General features: G+C 36.7%; 1 protein-coding gene across 12 annotated transcripts in view; it reads left to right on the top strand.

The window, feature by feature from the left end:
- DST (dystonin) overlaps positions 1-16,249 on the top strand; it is a 435,613-nt gene that overhangs the window by 365,203 nt on the left and 54,161 nt on the right. For all 12 annotated transcript variants that reach the window (XM_081294333.1, XM_081294339.1, XM_081294338.1 and 9 more), the window contains 7 exons: positions 807-973; positions 3,076-3,235; positions 3,446-3,772; positions 4,296-4,380; positions 5,478-5,719; positions 6,647-6,853; positions 15,998-16,117. In XM_081294333.1, the coding sequence (XP_081150459.1) occupies positions 807-973; positions 3,076-3,235; positions 3,446-3,772; positions 4,296-4,380; positions 5,478-5,719; positions 6,647-6,853; positions 15,998-16,117 (1,308 nt within the window). The remainder of the gene's footprint in view (positions 1-806; positions 974-3,075; positions 3,236-3,445; positions 3,773-4,295; positions 4,381-5,477; positions 5,720-6,646; positions 6,854-15,997; positions 16,118-16,249) is intronic.

Here is a 16,249-nt window from a genome sequence, read left to right as displayed (position 1 = left end):
ATTAGTAACTGTTGTATTCTGCTACCTTTCCTATCCTCTACTCTCCCCCCTCCCCTTCCATCTTCTCTCTCTATCCCATCTGCTGTAATTTAATTCTCTCCCTTGTTTTTTTTTTCCTTTCCCCTCACAACCTCTTATATGTCTTTTTTTTTTTTTAAAGACTTGAAAACTGGTGGACTTGGACTGAGTTTAAACTTCCTTGTCTATAACAGATTGTTTAATGTGGGGAAGGGTTTTAAAAGTATTAATTATTTATAGTAATAATTTTAACTTCGACTGTAGATAACTGTTGAATGTTTAGGGCATTACTATTTTATTAAAAACTACTGGGACCAGGCGTGGTGGTGCATGCCTGTAATCCCTGTGGCTCTGGAGGCTGAGGCAGGAGTCAGCCTCAGCAAAAGTGAGGCACTAAGAAACTCAGTGAGACCCTATCTCTAAATAAATACAAAAAAGGGCTGGGGATGTGGCTCAATGGTTGAGTGCCCCTGAGTTAGAACCCTAGTAGGGATTTTGCACTTTCCCCGAGATTTAGTGGAGTTATCCCAATAACACCTTCTTTTCTGTTACTTTTTATCGATATTAGTTTTTTCTACCGTGAAAAGCCTTACCACACTGCCTGACTCATTACTAATGAATAATTAAACCAAATAAGTTTAAAATTCCATTTCTCAGATCCTTTCTTGTGTGCATCGATACAAAATGTGTCTTGCTGTCACAATATCAGAAGTACTTACAATATTTTTAACCTTATATTTGCTTAATTGTTATTTTGCTGTTTAAAATATTTAATGTTTTGTCTCAAGCTTCTCCAAAGATTGTTGGATGACCGCAAATCCACTGTGGAGGTAATCAAACGAGAAGGAGAAAAAATTGCTGCCACAGCAGAACCTGCAGATCAAGTGAAGATTTTGAAACAGCTGAGTCTCTTGGATAGTAGATGGGAAGCATTGCTTAATAAAGCTGAAATGAGGTAACATAAATACTTCCAGTTTTTTTGAAAGAGCAGCAGTGACCTTACTGCATATTTTAGTTATAACTTTTTTTCAAATCCTATTCTCTTGTGTTTATCCTGTGTATAAACATAGGTAGCAAGGGCTACAATATCTCTCTTACTCCTCCAAGGGAAAGGTCTTGCACCAGCCATATCCCAACTCTTTAAGAAAGCATTTCCCTTGGGTGATTTATTCATTTTAATACAAGGTTATTGCCTGAATACCACATATCAGACATAGGCTTTCGGTTATGTCCATCTTATCTGTCCTCAGATAAGATGCAGACTTTTGGGTTTATTGCCATTGAAAAGTGATGACAAATGTGATGTTTGGAAGCAAAAATGCAGGGTGCTGTGGGAGCATATAATCGGAAGAACCTAGACTGGGGTCAGGGAAATGACAGCTAAGCTTCGTCTTAAGGAAAGAATTGGAGTTAACTAGGTGGAAGGGTCTTCTAGTTTCATGAAGTTCAGGAAGCCTAGAACATGGTTCCACTGGGCCCTTGCTCACAACATGCTTCTTCTTATAGAATGCTTTAAGTATGTCATTTCAGCATTAATTCTACATTGACCATTGTTAAATGTGGCTCCATTGAAGTCACCTAGACTGTTGGGTTGAACATAGATGAGCCACTGAACAGAAAGTATGTTCCATGAATTCCTACCTTCTTTGGAACCAGAATAGTGAAGAGAAGTATTTGCTTATCTTGGATTATGGAGTAGAATTATAGTCTTTAAGACCACAGAATGAGGTACTCCCAAGGATGCTAAAAATCTTCTTGTTCTTTAACACATGTCAACAGATAAAACCTTCTGTGTAATGTCTGGTGACAGCAAGCCTGGGCTGCTATGGAAGATGATGTCAGTAATTTATATTTTTAAGATGAATGAATAAATGTCTGCATTATAGCTTTACTGCTGTAACTGGTATTCTTTTCCTAAAACCTTCTTCAGAGTAATATTGAATGGAGGGATATTACTAATAGTTATAATTTATGCTTAGACTTATGGCTTACAATTTCAGTCATGGCAAATTAAACACAATTACAAAACAATTGTTTCCATTGATTCTAGATGATTGGATATTTAAATTCAGAAAAAAAAAGAGTCAGATAGTGATCATCCAGAAGTAAAGAGAAATGTGATTATTTTATTCAGTTTTTTGATCAAACATATTTCCATTGAAAACTTTAAGAGCTTTTTTGTACATAATATAGCATATAATGACACAGAAATTATACATTGCAACTTGTGCCAGTGTTCCATAAGTATCTTGTCTTCAAGGAAATCTAATTCCCCAAATCATATAATTCCCTACAAATTAAGCATGAAAAGAAGACAACAATCAGTCTTGATCCTGGCAGAAAGGATTTATAGGATTGGGAGTAAATCAGGAACTCTGACTGCAGACTACCACAGTCATTTGTGTTAGAGAACAACCAAAGATACTGGAAGCAGATTTTACATATGGTTCCTCTGCTGAGCAAAAGTGTTTCTAATTGTAAAGAAAAATCTGAGCAGTTCATCTCTGTTCATATCTTAAACTATAAAATATAAACTATTGCTTCTGTCAAATAAATTTGACACACTGTACTTTTTATAAAGTAGAAATCAGCATTAATTCTACTAATCAGGGGATAGATACATGTCTTTCAAACTTTAAATCGTTTTGGCAATTTGGCATAAAAGTGATCTCAGTACTGGTGCTCCATTTGAAGTTAATATATAAAGGACTTAAATAGGACCAACCACTGTACATAACAACAATTATTTTATTGCTGCTGTTGTTATAGCATTGTTAATTATCACTCTAATTATTATTGCTGAAATGATTAGGAATATTATTTAAAAAATACACCTTTCCTGAGATTTAGGTACTCAGGGATGATCTGTTGTTCAACTTTAGTTTTAACAGGACTATTCTAACATGTTCTTTAAATGTTAGAGATTTCAATTTTAATCTTAGTTGATTTCTACAAAAAGTGTTTTAGAGTAGAACGGAGGAGCATAACTACAGAATTTTGTTGAATATTTCACACATTCTTTGTCCCTAAATGACCTTTATCTTGGCACTTTTGTAGGAATCGTCAGTTGGAAGGTATCTTGGTGGTAGCACAGCAATTTCATGAAGCCCTAGAACCACTGAATGTGTGGCTCACGAGCATAGAAGGGAGGCTGGCAAAATTAGACCCCATAGGAACCTGCGCTGCCAATCTTGAGGAGCAAATTGCAATGCACAAAGTAAGATATAATCACACATCAGTAAGACTCAGTTTTCCATTTGTTTTGTGGTTTTATGACATAAATTTTCAGTTATGTACTATTGTTATGCATATTTGCAAAGTAAATCCATTTCAAATGTCATCCTTTAGTTCTGTTTATGTTTTCATTTCATTTTTATTTGTCCATTCTTTTTTGTGTTTCTTCTTCTTTTTTTTAAACTTTATTTAGGCCTTAGAAGATGACATCACCAGTCACAATAAACATTTACACCAGGCTGTTAGCATTGGCCAGTCCTTAAAGGTTTTGAGCTCCAGGGAGGATAAAGATTTGGTGCAGAATAAATTAGACTTCTCTCAAGTGTGGTACATTGAGATTCAAGAGAAAAGTCACAGAAGGTCTGAGCTTCTCCAGCAGGCCTTATGTAATGCTAAGATTTTTGGGGAAGATGAAGTTGAGCTGATGAACTGGCTGAATGAAGTGCATGATAAACTGAGCAAGCTCTCAGTCCAGGATTACAGCACTGAGGGACTGTGGAAGCAGCAGTCTGAACTCCGGGTATTTGGATCTCTTTTATTTTATTTCTTTCATTTAAGTTGTTCATTATTATTTAATCTTCATTATTTATGTATTGTTTTACATCCATTATGTTTTAGGTGAGTCGCTATACTCAGAAAATACCCTAACTGTGTAGACAGAATATTTTTAATGATGTCACTTTTAAATGAAATTGAACTTATCCAATGAGCTGGATTTTTAGCTTTTCATTTTGTTATTTTTTTTGTGTGTGTATACAAGGACCTAATATTGAATCAGTACTTGAGTACCTCCACAGAGTCAACTCTCATAGGCCCTAAGTATTTACAAAGGAGAGTGCCCTGAATTATGGTAGATCAGCATGGGGCATGGGGCACAATGGTAAAAAGAAGAGGCATAAACACGAGAATGAGTATGTGAAAATGTGAGGGGCATCCTCAGATATTTCTCTATGAAACGAACTTAAAGTTTTCTGTGATTAACAAATACTAATACTGCTTTAATTTTTTCTTCTCCCACATAAAAATGGTACCTTTGTTTTTAGGCTATACAAGAGGACATCCTACTCACGAAACCACATGTAGATCAGGTGTTACAAAATGGTTTAGAACTGCTTAAACAAACCACAGGTGAGCCATCTTTCAAATAACTGTGCAGTCAGCATTTTGCATTGCTTTCAAATATTTTAGGGATTGGGGGAAAAAGACAAAACCATGTATAATTTTTGAGCCTGTTCCAAGACTTTATTCTGGAGAATGCTTTGAAGACCAACCAAGGGGGGCGGTTGGAATATGATCTCACTTTTTTCTCATGATCTCACTTGAGTTCCTGATGGATATTTTGTATTACTCATAACCTAAAGCACTTTGGCACAGGACCTAGTCAGAGAAGCCTACAATGGAGTTACCTTGGTTTTCCACTTGCAGAAGGCAGATGAACACATAGGTTGGAGACAGTTGTTTTAAGGTAGACTGCATTGCAGTGACACATGTTGTGGCAATACACAGGCTTAACTTCTCCATGTGTGAATCACCAAGAGCACAAATACTTGGTTTAACATTTGTGGGAGGTAATTTTGGAACAACTCAAACTAACTTGTTTTAGTGATTCCTTTGGCCATGGGAAGGTTTCCCAGTGCCTGTATCCAGTTCAGCAGCATGCGTGTACAGGGAGCAATTACCATTCATTAAAAGTTGAAGAAATATCATATCTAGATACTTGAATTAGAAGTCTGAAACCTAGGACACAATTTCTGTGTGTGTGAACAGGAGATAGAGGCAGGTGAGTGTCCACTAGAATGGTGCCAGTGAGTAATGATAAGGAAGGACACAGAGAAGTTAAGTATCCTGCCTAAAATAACCCAGCTTTCAAAGTCATGAAGTCTGTGAACTTAATGAGCTAAACCAAGGCATTTTGCATCCTCATGCTTTGATTACTAAAAGTATTATAATATGGATGCAAAGGTGCTGAATTCCACATAACTAAAGGCACTATATTCCTTTCCCATTTTTGCTTTTGTATTTTTCAGCTGATCAGAGTTGCCAGCAATCTTGGGAAAGATGAAAACCTCATTAAGGGCTCTCTTGGGTCCGCTCATCTTTATAAAAATATCTTCTTTTTTCCCAAGAAAATTTCATCATTATACAATGATATCCAAAGAAACCCAACCCCCTACACATACCTTTCTTTTTCCTTTTCATAAAAAATAACATCTTTGGAATTTTAGGTGATGAAGTTTTAATAATTCAAGACAAATTGGAAGCCCTTAAAGAAAAGTACAAAGACATTACCACGATGAGCACCGACGTAGCCAAGACTGTGGAGCAGGCGTTGCAGCTTTCAGGGCAGCTGCACTGCACGCACGAAGAGCTGTGTACCTGGCTGGACAAAGTGGAGGTGGAATTACTTTCATATGAGACTCAGGATCTGAAAGGAGAAGCAGCAAGCCAAGCACAAGTGAGACAAAAAGTATGCCCTGGTTTATACATATCGGATCTGCTTGTCCTCTTTCAGGGAGTCTTATTCACACAGCAATGAAATTATATTTGCCTTGTGTCATTTCTAACATGCTGAAGGATGCCTTGGTAGGCGGGGACCCAGCAGACATTGGCAGCAGATCAACCCTTTAAACTTTTAGGAACCTAGAGATGAAAACAGCATATTATAATTTACTCCAAGAGACTTACATTTGGGAGTATAGTTTATTACAGAAGAGACAGAATGATGAAGACGGGGCGGGAGCGGGGAGGGAAATGATCACTATTTCAGAGACATGTCATTTGGTTAGAATAACAACATTTCTATAAGATAGATGTGTAGCATGGGGCGGGTTTTCTGTTTATAGCACATAGTAGTACACTGCTTTGCTGGCCATTCTTCTTTTCAGAGATAGCAGCCTCTTTTATCTCACCCCTGATGTATGATTACATATGGGCAAAAGGGAGTCAGTGAGGTCAGGCTCACTGAGACTATAATGACTCAAGTGGAGTGATTTAATACCTGTATGTCCTCATTTTGAAGGTCACTTAATTCTGACTTGCATTAAACTCATTATTTTTACTTTTTCTGTTACCTGATTACTTAGAGGTTTCCAGAAAGCAAAGAATAATACATGTTAATTGGCTTGGTTTTGTTTTCTAGATTTTAAATATTTATATTAAATTTCAAAGACTCAATGTTGCCTCATTGATAAGTGAATTTTTCTTTGAACTTCTCTCCGAAGCTTTTTTTATTCTTTGTAAAGTAGCTTTAAATAACAAAGCTTTGTTTCACTCAACTAAAACTAAGGGGGCCAAAGCATAGACTCAGTGGCCAACAGAGGACTGTCACCCCAAAAATAGTTAAGGGAAAGAAAAACCTTTTCACACTTATACCCATATATTTGTATGTTTTTAGGAACTGAAAAAGGAAGCCAAGAACAACAAAACCTTACTGGATTCTGTTAATGAAGTGAGCAGTGCTTTGCTGGAATTGCTACCATGGAGGGCAAGGGAAGGACTGGAGAAAATGGTGGCTGAGGACAATGAACGCTACCGGTTGGTGAGTGACACCATCACCCAGAAGGTGGAGGAGATCGATGCTGCCATTCTGAGATCACAGCAGGTAGGGACAAGTGGTTTGTTGTCTAAGCAATAAATTTTCTCCAGCTGTTCCCAGAGCCTTTACCTGAACAAAGATGTCTGTTACTAGTGTTTCCATTCATTTGTTGTACTTCAAAAATGAAAGAGTGGATTTGAATAGAATTTGACTGGGCTCCATGTGAGTGCTAGGGCAAGGCTAATCTGTACATTGTTAATGGCCATCTGTCCAATGCTTCCCAGATTTACCCTTTCCACACCAGACACTGGGAAGATCAGCCCTGCTTGCCAAACAGAATGCTTTTTGCCTACATATATGCTTATCGCTAATATTTATTTTATGCCTCCACTCAGTCTAATCTTTTTGTGAGTAAATATACTGAGTTTGTATGCAAGTTAATACCAATTATTCATTTATATGCAACTGTGGCAAAAAAAAATGCATTTTTATAAAGGTAACAGTTTTGTTGGTGATGTGGAGTTTTTTTCCAAAGATGACTGAAGGGGAAGAAATTATAGCCTCTGACCTGTCTGCGGCTTATGCAGAGTTTATATTCTATGGTTTTAGAGATACCCTGCCCTTAGCCACAGCTCCAGAATATGATAGCAGTGAGGGGGACCCTGGAAACAGAAGTTTGTAATACGTGTCATGATTAACTTTTATTTGAAATTCTGTGACTATTTACATTAAGTCATCAGACTAGTTGCAGATTTTCCATGTGGGGGCTAGTGTGGTACTTGAGAGCGGAGCTTGGGAAGGTATGTGACTAAGCTTATACTAATAAGTCAAAGGCAGGAAACACAAATCCCGCAGATTCTGTGGGAGCATTGAAAATTAATTGTTGCTGTAAATTGTTGCCATAAAAGTGTAATTTATATGGTTCTGAAGTACAATGCTGCATTCCTTGTTTTGGTACTGTGATCTAAACTCACAAAAGCTGCTGGAAGACAACAAAAGCAAAAGCCCTAAGAAATTTTTGTGAAGGAGGGCATTCATGCCTGAGGAATGTGTTTGCCCGACTCTGTTTTTAAAAACGTTTGGAGGAATTTGTATGCCTCATTATTATAGGAAAATAAGTGTTTGTGAAATTTATTTAACTTTTTAAAATGCTGATATTTTTCCCCCACTGAAATGTATCTAAATATTTCAGAACTGGCACTGAAGACTTTGCTAAATTTAAGACAAATACTCCGTACCCTGTGGAATAAGACTTTCTTGAGAAATTAGGATAGGTCATTTTAGTGAAATGAGATGGTAATAAGGGTAAGGTCAGAAGTTGAGTTAGTACTGATTTGTATTGGTTAGTATGCTCTGATATTTGTCAAGACCATTAGCAGTAGCCTAATTTTATTCAAGGTTTTGCAAATGCTTTCCAAAGTTAACAAAGAAAAAGTAACCAGGTCAGTGTAAATCTTCAGGAACCTAAAACATATGTCCTTCAGGAAAATAATGATTGTTGTGTGTATGTGTTTTTGTTTCTTGAGAAAATTATTCTTTACAGGAATTTTTGAGATTTTACTGAAGCACTACAAAAAACACATTAAAAAAATGTGTGAACAGTTTGGACTGTATGTCTTTCCACCCTTTCCTTTCCATAGAGTGTGTGCTTGGGAATACTAAAAGTTGTACTACCAGTAGGTCACAGCTAGAAATAATGCCATTACCACCTTCTGGTTGTACACTTGTGTGCTTATATCTGCATTTCTTTGGAATACCTGTAAATCTGCCCAATGAACTCCCTCCAGTAAGGTTAAAGGTGTCTAAACCTGAGAGGAACATGTGTATGAACAATACCTGGTGAGGCAACTTTCCTGGTCCTACAGCTAATTAGTAGCAGAGTTGGAACTAGAATTTAATCCAGATCTCCTCTTCTTCACTAGAGTGCCTCCTTATGAATCATATGGATAGGAAGAATCCTGAAAAGTCATCCATGGCTTTTCTAACTTCTTCAGTAATATGAAGAAAGTACCATTTTTTTTTCAGCAAAATGGAAGCCTGTAATGAAAATATTTCCAACTATAAGGATAGTAAAACTTGACAAGGCAACATTTAAGGATCATGGAACATCACTTTCTAGGCGAGTTAAGAGCAGAGTAGTTGCCTGTCTCTAGTTTGGCAGTGACTCAGTTTTGCCCTTAGGAGGGAACCCTCAAAATTCATGATTTTCAAATTTAGAAAGTAGCAAATTTACCACTAACATTAGTGTGTAAACTTGTATAAAATAATAGATGTTTAGAATAAGGACCATAATACAGTTGGATACTGAATTTCTGATTCACCCAATGATAAATATTCATGAAATATAAAAGGAGTGATGAAAAATATATTTTTAGAGTTGAATGTTAACCACATATTTGGTACCATCTTATGTTGTATAAACAAATTATCTATCATTATGTGTTTCTTCTTCTGACCTCAGCTTATCATCTCACTTATGAGCAAATGAGTGAGAATTATATATGCTCGGGTCAACAAATCCCCCAAATCTGATTCTCCAAGTTTCCAGACATTGGTATTCTGAAGAGGTTATTCTTGTTTAAAATAATTGGGCCCATTCATTACTTTTAGGAAACAATCTGGGCAGAGCATATAGTGATATTGAGCTAGACTGCCTCTCTCTTAGCAGTGCTTGCCACTTTCTGAGTTAGAAACTATACATGCTTTTGCACTTTAAACCCACACAAACTAGCCTTTCTGTATTGCTTTCTTTCTCTAATTGCAAATTGAACTAATATTGAACTAAATGAGCGCTGTAGAAATTGGTAAAGGCACTTTTGCTTAGATATCTCCTAAATTAAGACCACTGTAATTGTTTAAACTCAGAGTAGTTCATTGTTCTTTGCCTCTAGTACAATTGTCAGAAGTTGCTACCTGTGGCGTCTCACTAGGTTTGGGAATTCGAGGGGCTCCAGCAATTCTAATTGCTTAGCTTCTGTAAGTGGGCCCTGTAATAACACTGGTGCTGAGGCCTCTGGGTTGGTAGTATAGCTCCTGTCATTAGGAATCTGCCTTGGAGAAAAATACCACCTGTTTATTTCTTTTAAAAAACCGGAAGGAAACATCCCCTACGGAAATGAGATTTGTTTAGACCCTCCAGGTGTTCAGGGAGTGAAAATAGGAATGATGAAAAGTAAAGTGGAAGGAAACGCTAATCAAAGGAAAATGGTAAGATCTCAAGCCAGAGGAAGGGAGTGAGAGAGGATGCCCTTGGGTTCAAGGTCTTCTCTTTGCTGTGTCTTAAAGACCTTTATTACCACTCATTAGAAACTTTCTGAATAAGTATGAACAATTTTAGCAATTGGAGAAATGTTTAAGTCAAAACTTATTACTTACTGCTTATTGTGAACCATTTTTGGTGAAATCACAAGAGTATTTTGAATTCAAAGCTCAAATAATATATAAGCACAGACTGTATAACTTGGGAGGTAAAGTACAGTTCCTGTGCTCAGGCCACCTGGTTAAAACCTCAGGTCCAACATTTACTATCTGTGTCCTCTTTGATAAATTAATTAACGTCTCTCTTCCTCAGTTTTCTTGGCTGCAAATGAAGTTAATGGTGTTCCCACATTATGTATTTGTTGTCAGGATAAAGGGAGCTACTGATTGTTAAACACTGAGAACAATGTGTTCAGTAGAATGCTGTGGTTTCAGTGGGTTTTTTTTTTGTTTGTTTGTTTTTGTTTTTGAATAAAGAGAGTCTCTTAAAAGTGGCTTGCAGTAACTTTTAGGAAATTTCTGAAATGTGAATTCAACATAATAGCTAAGGTTAAAAAAAAAAATGATGCTAAATGTTAAAACATTGCCCAGAATGCAATTATGGAGTTTCAAAAAAGGTGCCAAGATTATCAACAATTTATTTAAAGTCATCTTTTGCTACTTATACAAGCAGTAAACAAAGTTATTAAAATTTGGTAATCATATAGTTGTTCTCTGTGTTACTCACATGTAAAAATGAGACCATTTTTTGGCCCATTAGAAATACACACCAGTCATTTGGAATGAGTCATATCCCTGTGGCTGATCCATTTGTTGCTTAACAATAAATATTTGCTAATTTAATTTTTTAGATTTCTCAAAAGGCAGAAGGGAAATTTCTGCTTGAAGCCTTGTTTTCTTTCAGTAAAGCAAATATTTGACTTCATTAAAGAAACAGTGTTTGAGTTTCAGCTTTCCATTTTGGCAACCTAGATGGTATCATCAGACTGTTTTTCATTGGGTACTTTTTTTTTTTTAAAGGGAAGCCATCATGTTAAACTAATATTAACAACAACTTGACTTACTGTATTATAAATGTCATATTTTTAACAGCTTGAACACAAACAGATAAGGTTCAGTGATGTGTCGCTTTATTTTTTCCGGGATCAATAGAAGAAAAAAATACATCATGACTGTTAAATCTTACTTAGATCTCTTGCAGCATTTACAGTGAGATGGAAAGGCCCAGATGGTTTCTCTTAGTCTTAGACTCTTCTAAGTGAACCACATAGTCAGGCTCTGCCTGCATTTGTATTGTATGTACCTTGAAAACAGAAAATATATTAGAAGACTCTTTCATTTCTTTCCCATGGGGACTATGCACACCTGAGGCTGCTGGATTAGTCCATGAAGTGTTTTTCTTATGTTTCCTCATTGATCTGTAATTACTAATGAGTACTTCAATTTGGAAATGAACAATGTCATACAAAGTATAAACCAGATTAAGAGATTTTTTTTTCAGAAGGTTTTTTGGTTTCCTTATAATGAAGGAAATCTACCTAGAAATTTGACAAATATTTAAAAATCTAGGGGCTGGGGTTATGGCTCAGGCGGTAGTGCACTCGCCTGGCATGCGTGCGGCCCGGGTTCGATCCTCAGCACCACATACAAACGAAGATGTTGTGTCCGCCGAGAACTAAAAAATAAATATTAAAATTCTCTCTCTCTCTCTCTCTCTCTCTCTCTCTCTCTCTCTCTCTAAAAAAATAAAATAAAATAAAAAAATAAAAATCTATGCCCCCTTCATTGGTTTTATTTTCCAATGTTTCTTGGTTCTAAAATTTCCATTTATTCTTTAGGTGTCATTTCTTTGTGGAGGCTCTGTTTTGTGGCTGAGGGCTTCTGATTTTTCATTTATTTCAACCATGAACATCCAGAAATGGTTGTCAAAAGCATTTTTATCATGGCTGACTTAAAATCTCTATCAGATAATTCTATCATCTCTGCCATCCAGATATTGGCATCTGTTGTTTTTTTTTTTTTTTTTAAGATGGACACAATACCTTTATTTGTTTGTTTGTTTATTTATTTATTTATTTTTATATGGTGCTGAGGATCAAACCCAGTGCCTCACACACATGCTTGGCAAGTACTCTACCACTGAGCTACAACTGTAGCCCCTGGCATCTGTTTGATTATTTTCTTTAATTCAATTTGATATCTTTCTGGTTCTCATATGAAGTTATTTCTTGGATCTTAACTTTCTGATTTTTTTCTTTTCTTATTTATATGTGACAGTGGAATGCATTTACAATTTTTATTATACATATAGAGCACAGTTTTCATATTTCTGGTTGTATATACAATATATTCACACCAATTTGTGTCTTTATACCCGTACTTTGGATAATAATGATCATCACATTTACCATCATTAAAAACCCCATGCCCCCTCCCTTCCCCTTTCACCACTCTGCCCTATCTAGAGTTCATCTATTCCTCCTATGCTCCCTCTCCCTATCCCACTATGAATCAGTCTCCTTATATCAAAAAAAAAAAAAAAAAAAAAAAAACATTTGGCATTTGGTTATTTGGGATTGGCTAAATTCACTTAACATTATATTCTCTAACTCCATCCATTTACCTGCAAATGGCATGATTTTATTCTCTTTTATTGCTGAGTAATATTCCATTGTGTATATATGCCACATTTTTTTAATCCATCTATTAAAGGGCATCTAGGTTGGTTCCACAGTTTAGCTATTGTGAATTGTGCTGCTATAAACATTGATGTGGCCGTGTCCCTGTAACATGCTGTTTTTAAGTCGTTTGGGTATAGACGAGGAGAGGGATAGCTAGGTCAAATGGTGGTTCCATTCCCAACTTTCCAAGAAATCTCCATACTGCTTTCCATATTGGCTGCACCAATTTGCAGTCCCACCAGCAATTTATGAGTATGCCTTTTTCCCCACATCCTCACCAGCACTTATTATTGTTTGTATTCTTAATAGCTGCCATTCTGACTGGAGTGAGATGAAATTTTAAGAGTGGTTTTGATTTGCATTTCTATAATTGCTAGAGATGATGCATATTTTTTCATGTATTTGTTGATTATACATCATCTTCTGAGAAGTGTCTCTTCAAGAGTGGTTCAACGTACAGAAACCAATAAATGTAATTCATCACATCAATAGACTTAAAGATAAGAATCATATGATCATCTCAATAGATGCAGAAAAAGCATTTGACAAAATACAGCACCCCTTTATGTTCAAAACATTAGAAAAACTAGGGATAACAGGAACATATCTCAACATCATAAGGGCTATCTATGCTAAGCCCCAGGCCAACATCATTTTTTTTTTAAAGAGAGAGAGAGAAAGAGAGTTTTTTAATATTTATTTTTTAGCTTTTGGCAGACACAACATCTTTGTTTGTATGTGGTGCTGAGGATCGAACCTGGGCCGCACGCATGCCAGGCGAGCATGCTACCACTTGAGCCATATCCCCAGCCCACAGCCAACATCATTCTAAATGGAGAAATATTGAAGGCATTCCCTCTAAAAACTGGGATGCCCTCTTTTACCACTTCTATTTAACATAGTTCTTGAAACACTGGCCAGAGCAATTAGATGAAATTAAAGGGATACATATAGGAAAAGAAGAACTCAAATCGGCACTATTTGCTGATGATATGATTCTATACATGGAAGACCGTAAAAGTTCCACCAGAAAACTTCTAGAGCTAGTAAATGAATTCAGCAAAGTAGCAGGATATAAAATCAACACCCATAAATCAAAGGCATTTCTGTATATCAGTGACAAATCCTCAGAAAGGGAAACAAGGAAAACTACCCCATTTTCAGTAGCCTCAAAAAAAATTAACTTTCTGATTTAAGGACTTTTTTGGATTCCACTCTGGCATAAGAGCTGGCCAGGTGAGGGTAGATGTCCAGGTTCATCACTTAGCCTCTCTAGACACCTCAGGGGATGCCCCATTGTTTTTGCTGGGTGGGTTTGGGAGTTGCAGCTCCCCATGTGGTCTCTACTGATACCTATTAGCCACAGTGGTTCAAGAGTGAGTGACGTTAAGGACCCCCTCTTTCCATTAGGCATGCCTTGACGCACTTCAGAGACAAGAACGGGCACAACTCATGGCTGTTTGCTTGGGGTTGGAAGCCCAGGATCTACATGTGGTCTCTGCCTCTCTCCTTGGCCTTCTTTAACATTACCCTGGCAGAGATGTTGGGAACCTTGCTGTAGCCTCATGAAGGTGGGCATCTAGGCTCCTTGGTCAGCTTTCTTGATATAAGTAGAATTGAGGGCGACATTTTTTCCCCATGGTATTTGGTTGGAAAAAAGTGGTAACTACCTAAGTTTTCTGACTTGCTAGGCTGCCCTTATCCTTGTCCTTTCACTAGAGAGATCAGGCTTGTCTTGGGGCTTTGTCTGTGCACATTGATGTGTCTAGGTTGCTAGTTTCTCTAGTATCCAGTCTTGGATAGGTGAGCACAAAGGAATCCCAGAAAATTCATCACCATGGTGTTCCTCAGGGTCCAGGGTCCACAGCTCTTCTGCCCTCTTCTCTCTCCCTCTGTGTAATCCCTGTGTGTGTTTTATGTAATGCGCAGACACTGTACGTATCATGAGGAACTAGGAAAAGTTCAGCTGTTCCATCATCTCCTGAGTCCACATAGTATTGTATAGTTTGAAAAGTACAAATTCTTTTCCAGTCTTTCCTCTTCCTTCTCCTAGTTATTCCCCCACCCCATCTGGATTTCCAGCTTCTCTTCAGAAATCAGAAGTTCTGGCAGAATTGGGCTTGAATACGTACAGCATCCATTCCCCACTAATTCTGAGGCTGTTGTTAATTACCATTCACCATTGGTGCCCATGGTGTCACTTGCCTACTATATTGTCAATGATAATTTCCTAGTCTGGAAATGTGTTGTGTTTTATCTAATGTAAGCATTGAAATTAATTAAAATGCTCTTTGACTTGATAGTCACTTCTAGGAATCTACACCAAGAGCCTAATTAGACATGCCAAAAGATTTATACATACGATATTCATACAGGTATACTTATAGCAAAAAATCTATGGAGAGCCTGAATAAAAATGTCTGAGTATGCTAGAATACATTGGTGCTATTTTAAAATCACATTGAAAAATATGACTTGGGAAATTGTTCATAATAAATTTAAAAAGTGGGGTATATTATCCTAGACCTTTACGTGTCTTTCTTCTGGAAGAAAATTCACTGAAATACCAACAGTATTAGCTTCAGGTTTTAATTTTCTTTTGTATATTTTTCTGTACTTTATGAATTTTTACCATGTCCATGAATCATTAGTAGGATCAGGAAAATAAAATCTCTTATTAAAATATTTAAGAATTCTCTCAAAAATGTTTCCTGCCATTATTAAATGAAATGTTCAAAAATTATACAAGAAAAATTTGGTAGTACACTGTATATACATTGAGACATATATCTGCACATTTATTCCTACACACAGATATAGTATAGTAGTACATGGGAATATGTCATTCTTTTACTTAGGAATCATGTGTTTTTACAGCAGATTGCTACCTGGTATAGTGTGAGTCAAGGTGACAGAGTAATTAAAGATGGTATCTGGCCCTTTACGTCTGTTGCTGTTACATTTGGATAATACTCCTAAGGAGTAAACGATTGGGTCCACCAGGAAAGAAGGCAGTGAGACTCACTGTCCTAAAATCATTAATGCAGTGTATGACTTCAACACATTTTAAGAGCTTATATTTAATTGCTCTATGGAAAGTTCTCCTTTCTTTATGACTCAGTCATTCTCATGAATTATTTCAGGATGCCATGAAGAGATAAGCTCAGAGTCTCCACTTGTGTAATAAGGATATTTAAAAGAAATGTAGATAGGTATTTTTCTGGCACCAGTTACAGGAACTTGCTGACCTTATGATTTATCTTTTGTTTAGTTTGACCAAGCGGCTGATGCTGAGTTATCCTGGATTACTGAAACAGAAAAGAAATTGATGTCTCTGGGTGACATTAGGCTTGAGCAAGACCAGACCTCTGCTCAGCTGCAGGTTCAAAAGGTGAATAGATACATTTCCAGTTGCTTTGTAAATTATTTGCTGCTGTGCTCCAAGTCTAGGAAATAAGCTTGCATGATTTGCTTTTCAAAACCCCTCTAGTGTTACTTGGTATTTTCAACTACTTTGCCTAAT

This window comes from Spermophilus citellus (genome assembly GCF_964194105.1).
Source record: "Spermophilus citellus genome assembly, chromosome: 5".
Classification (NCBI taxonomy): domain Eukaryota; kingdom Metazoa; phylum Chordata; class Mammalia; order Rodentia; family Sciuridae; genus Spermophilus; species Spermophilus citellus.
Note: the sequence above shows the minus strand (reverse complement) of the source record. Positions and strands in the feature narration are given on the sequence as shown.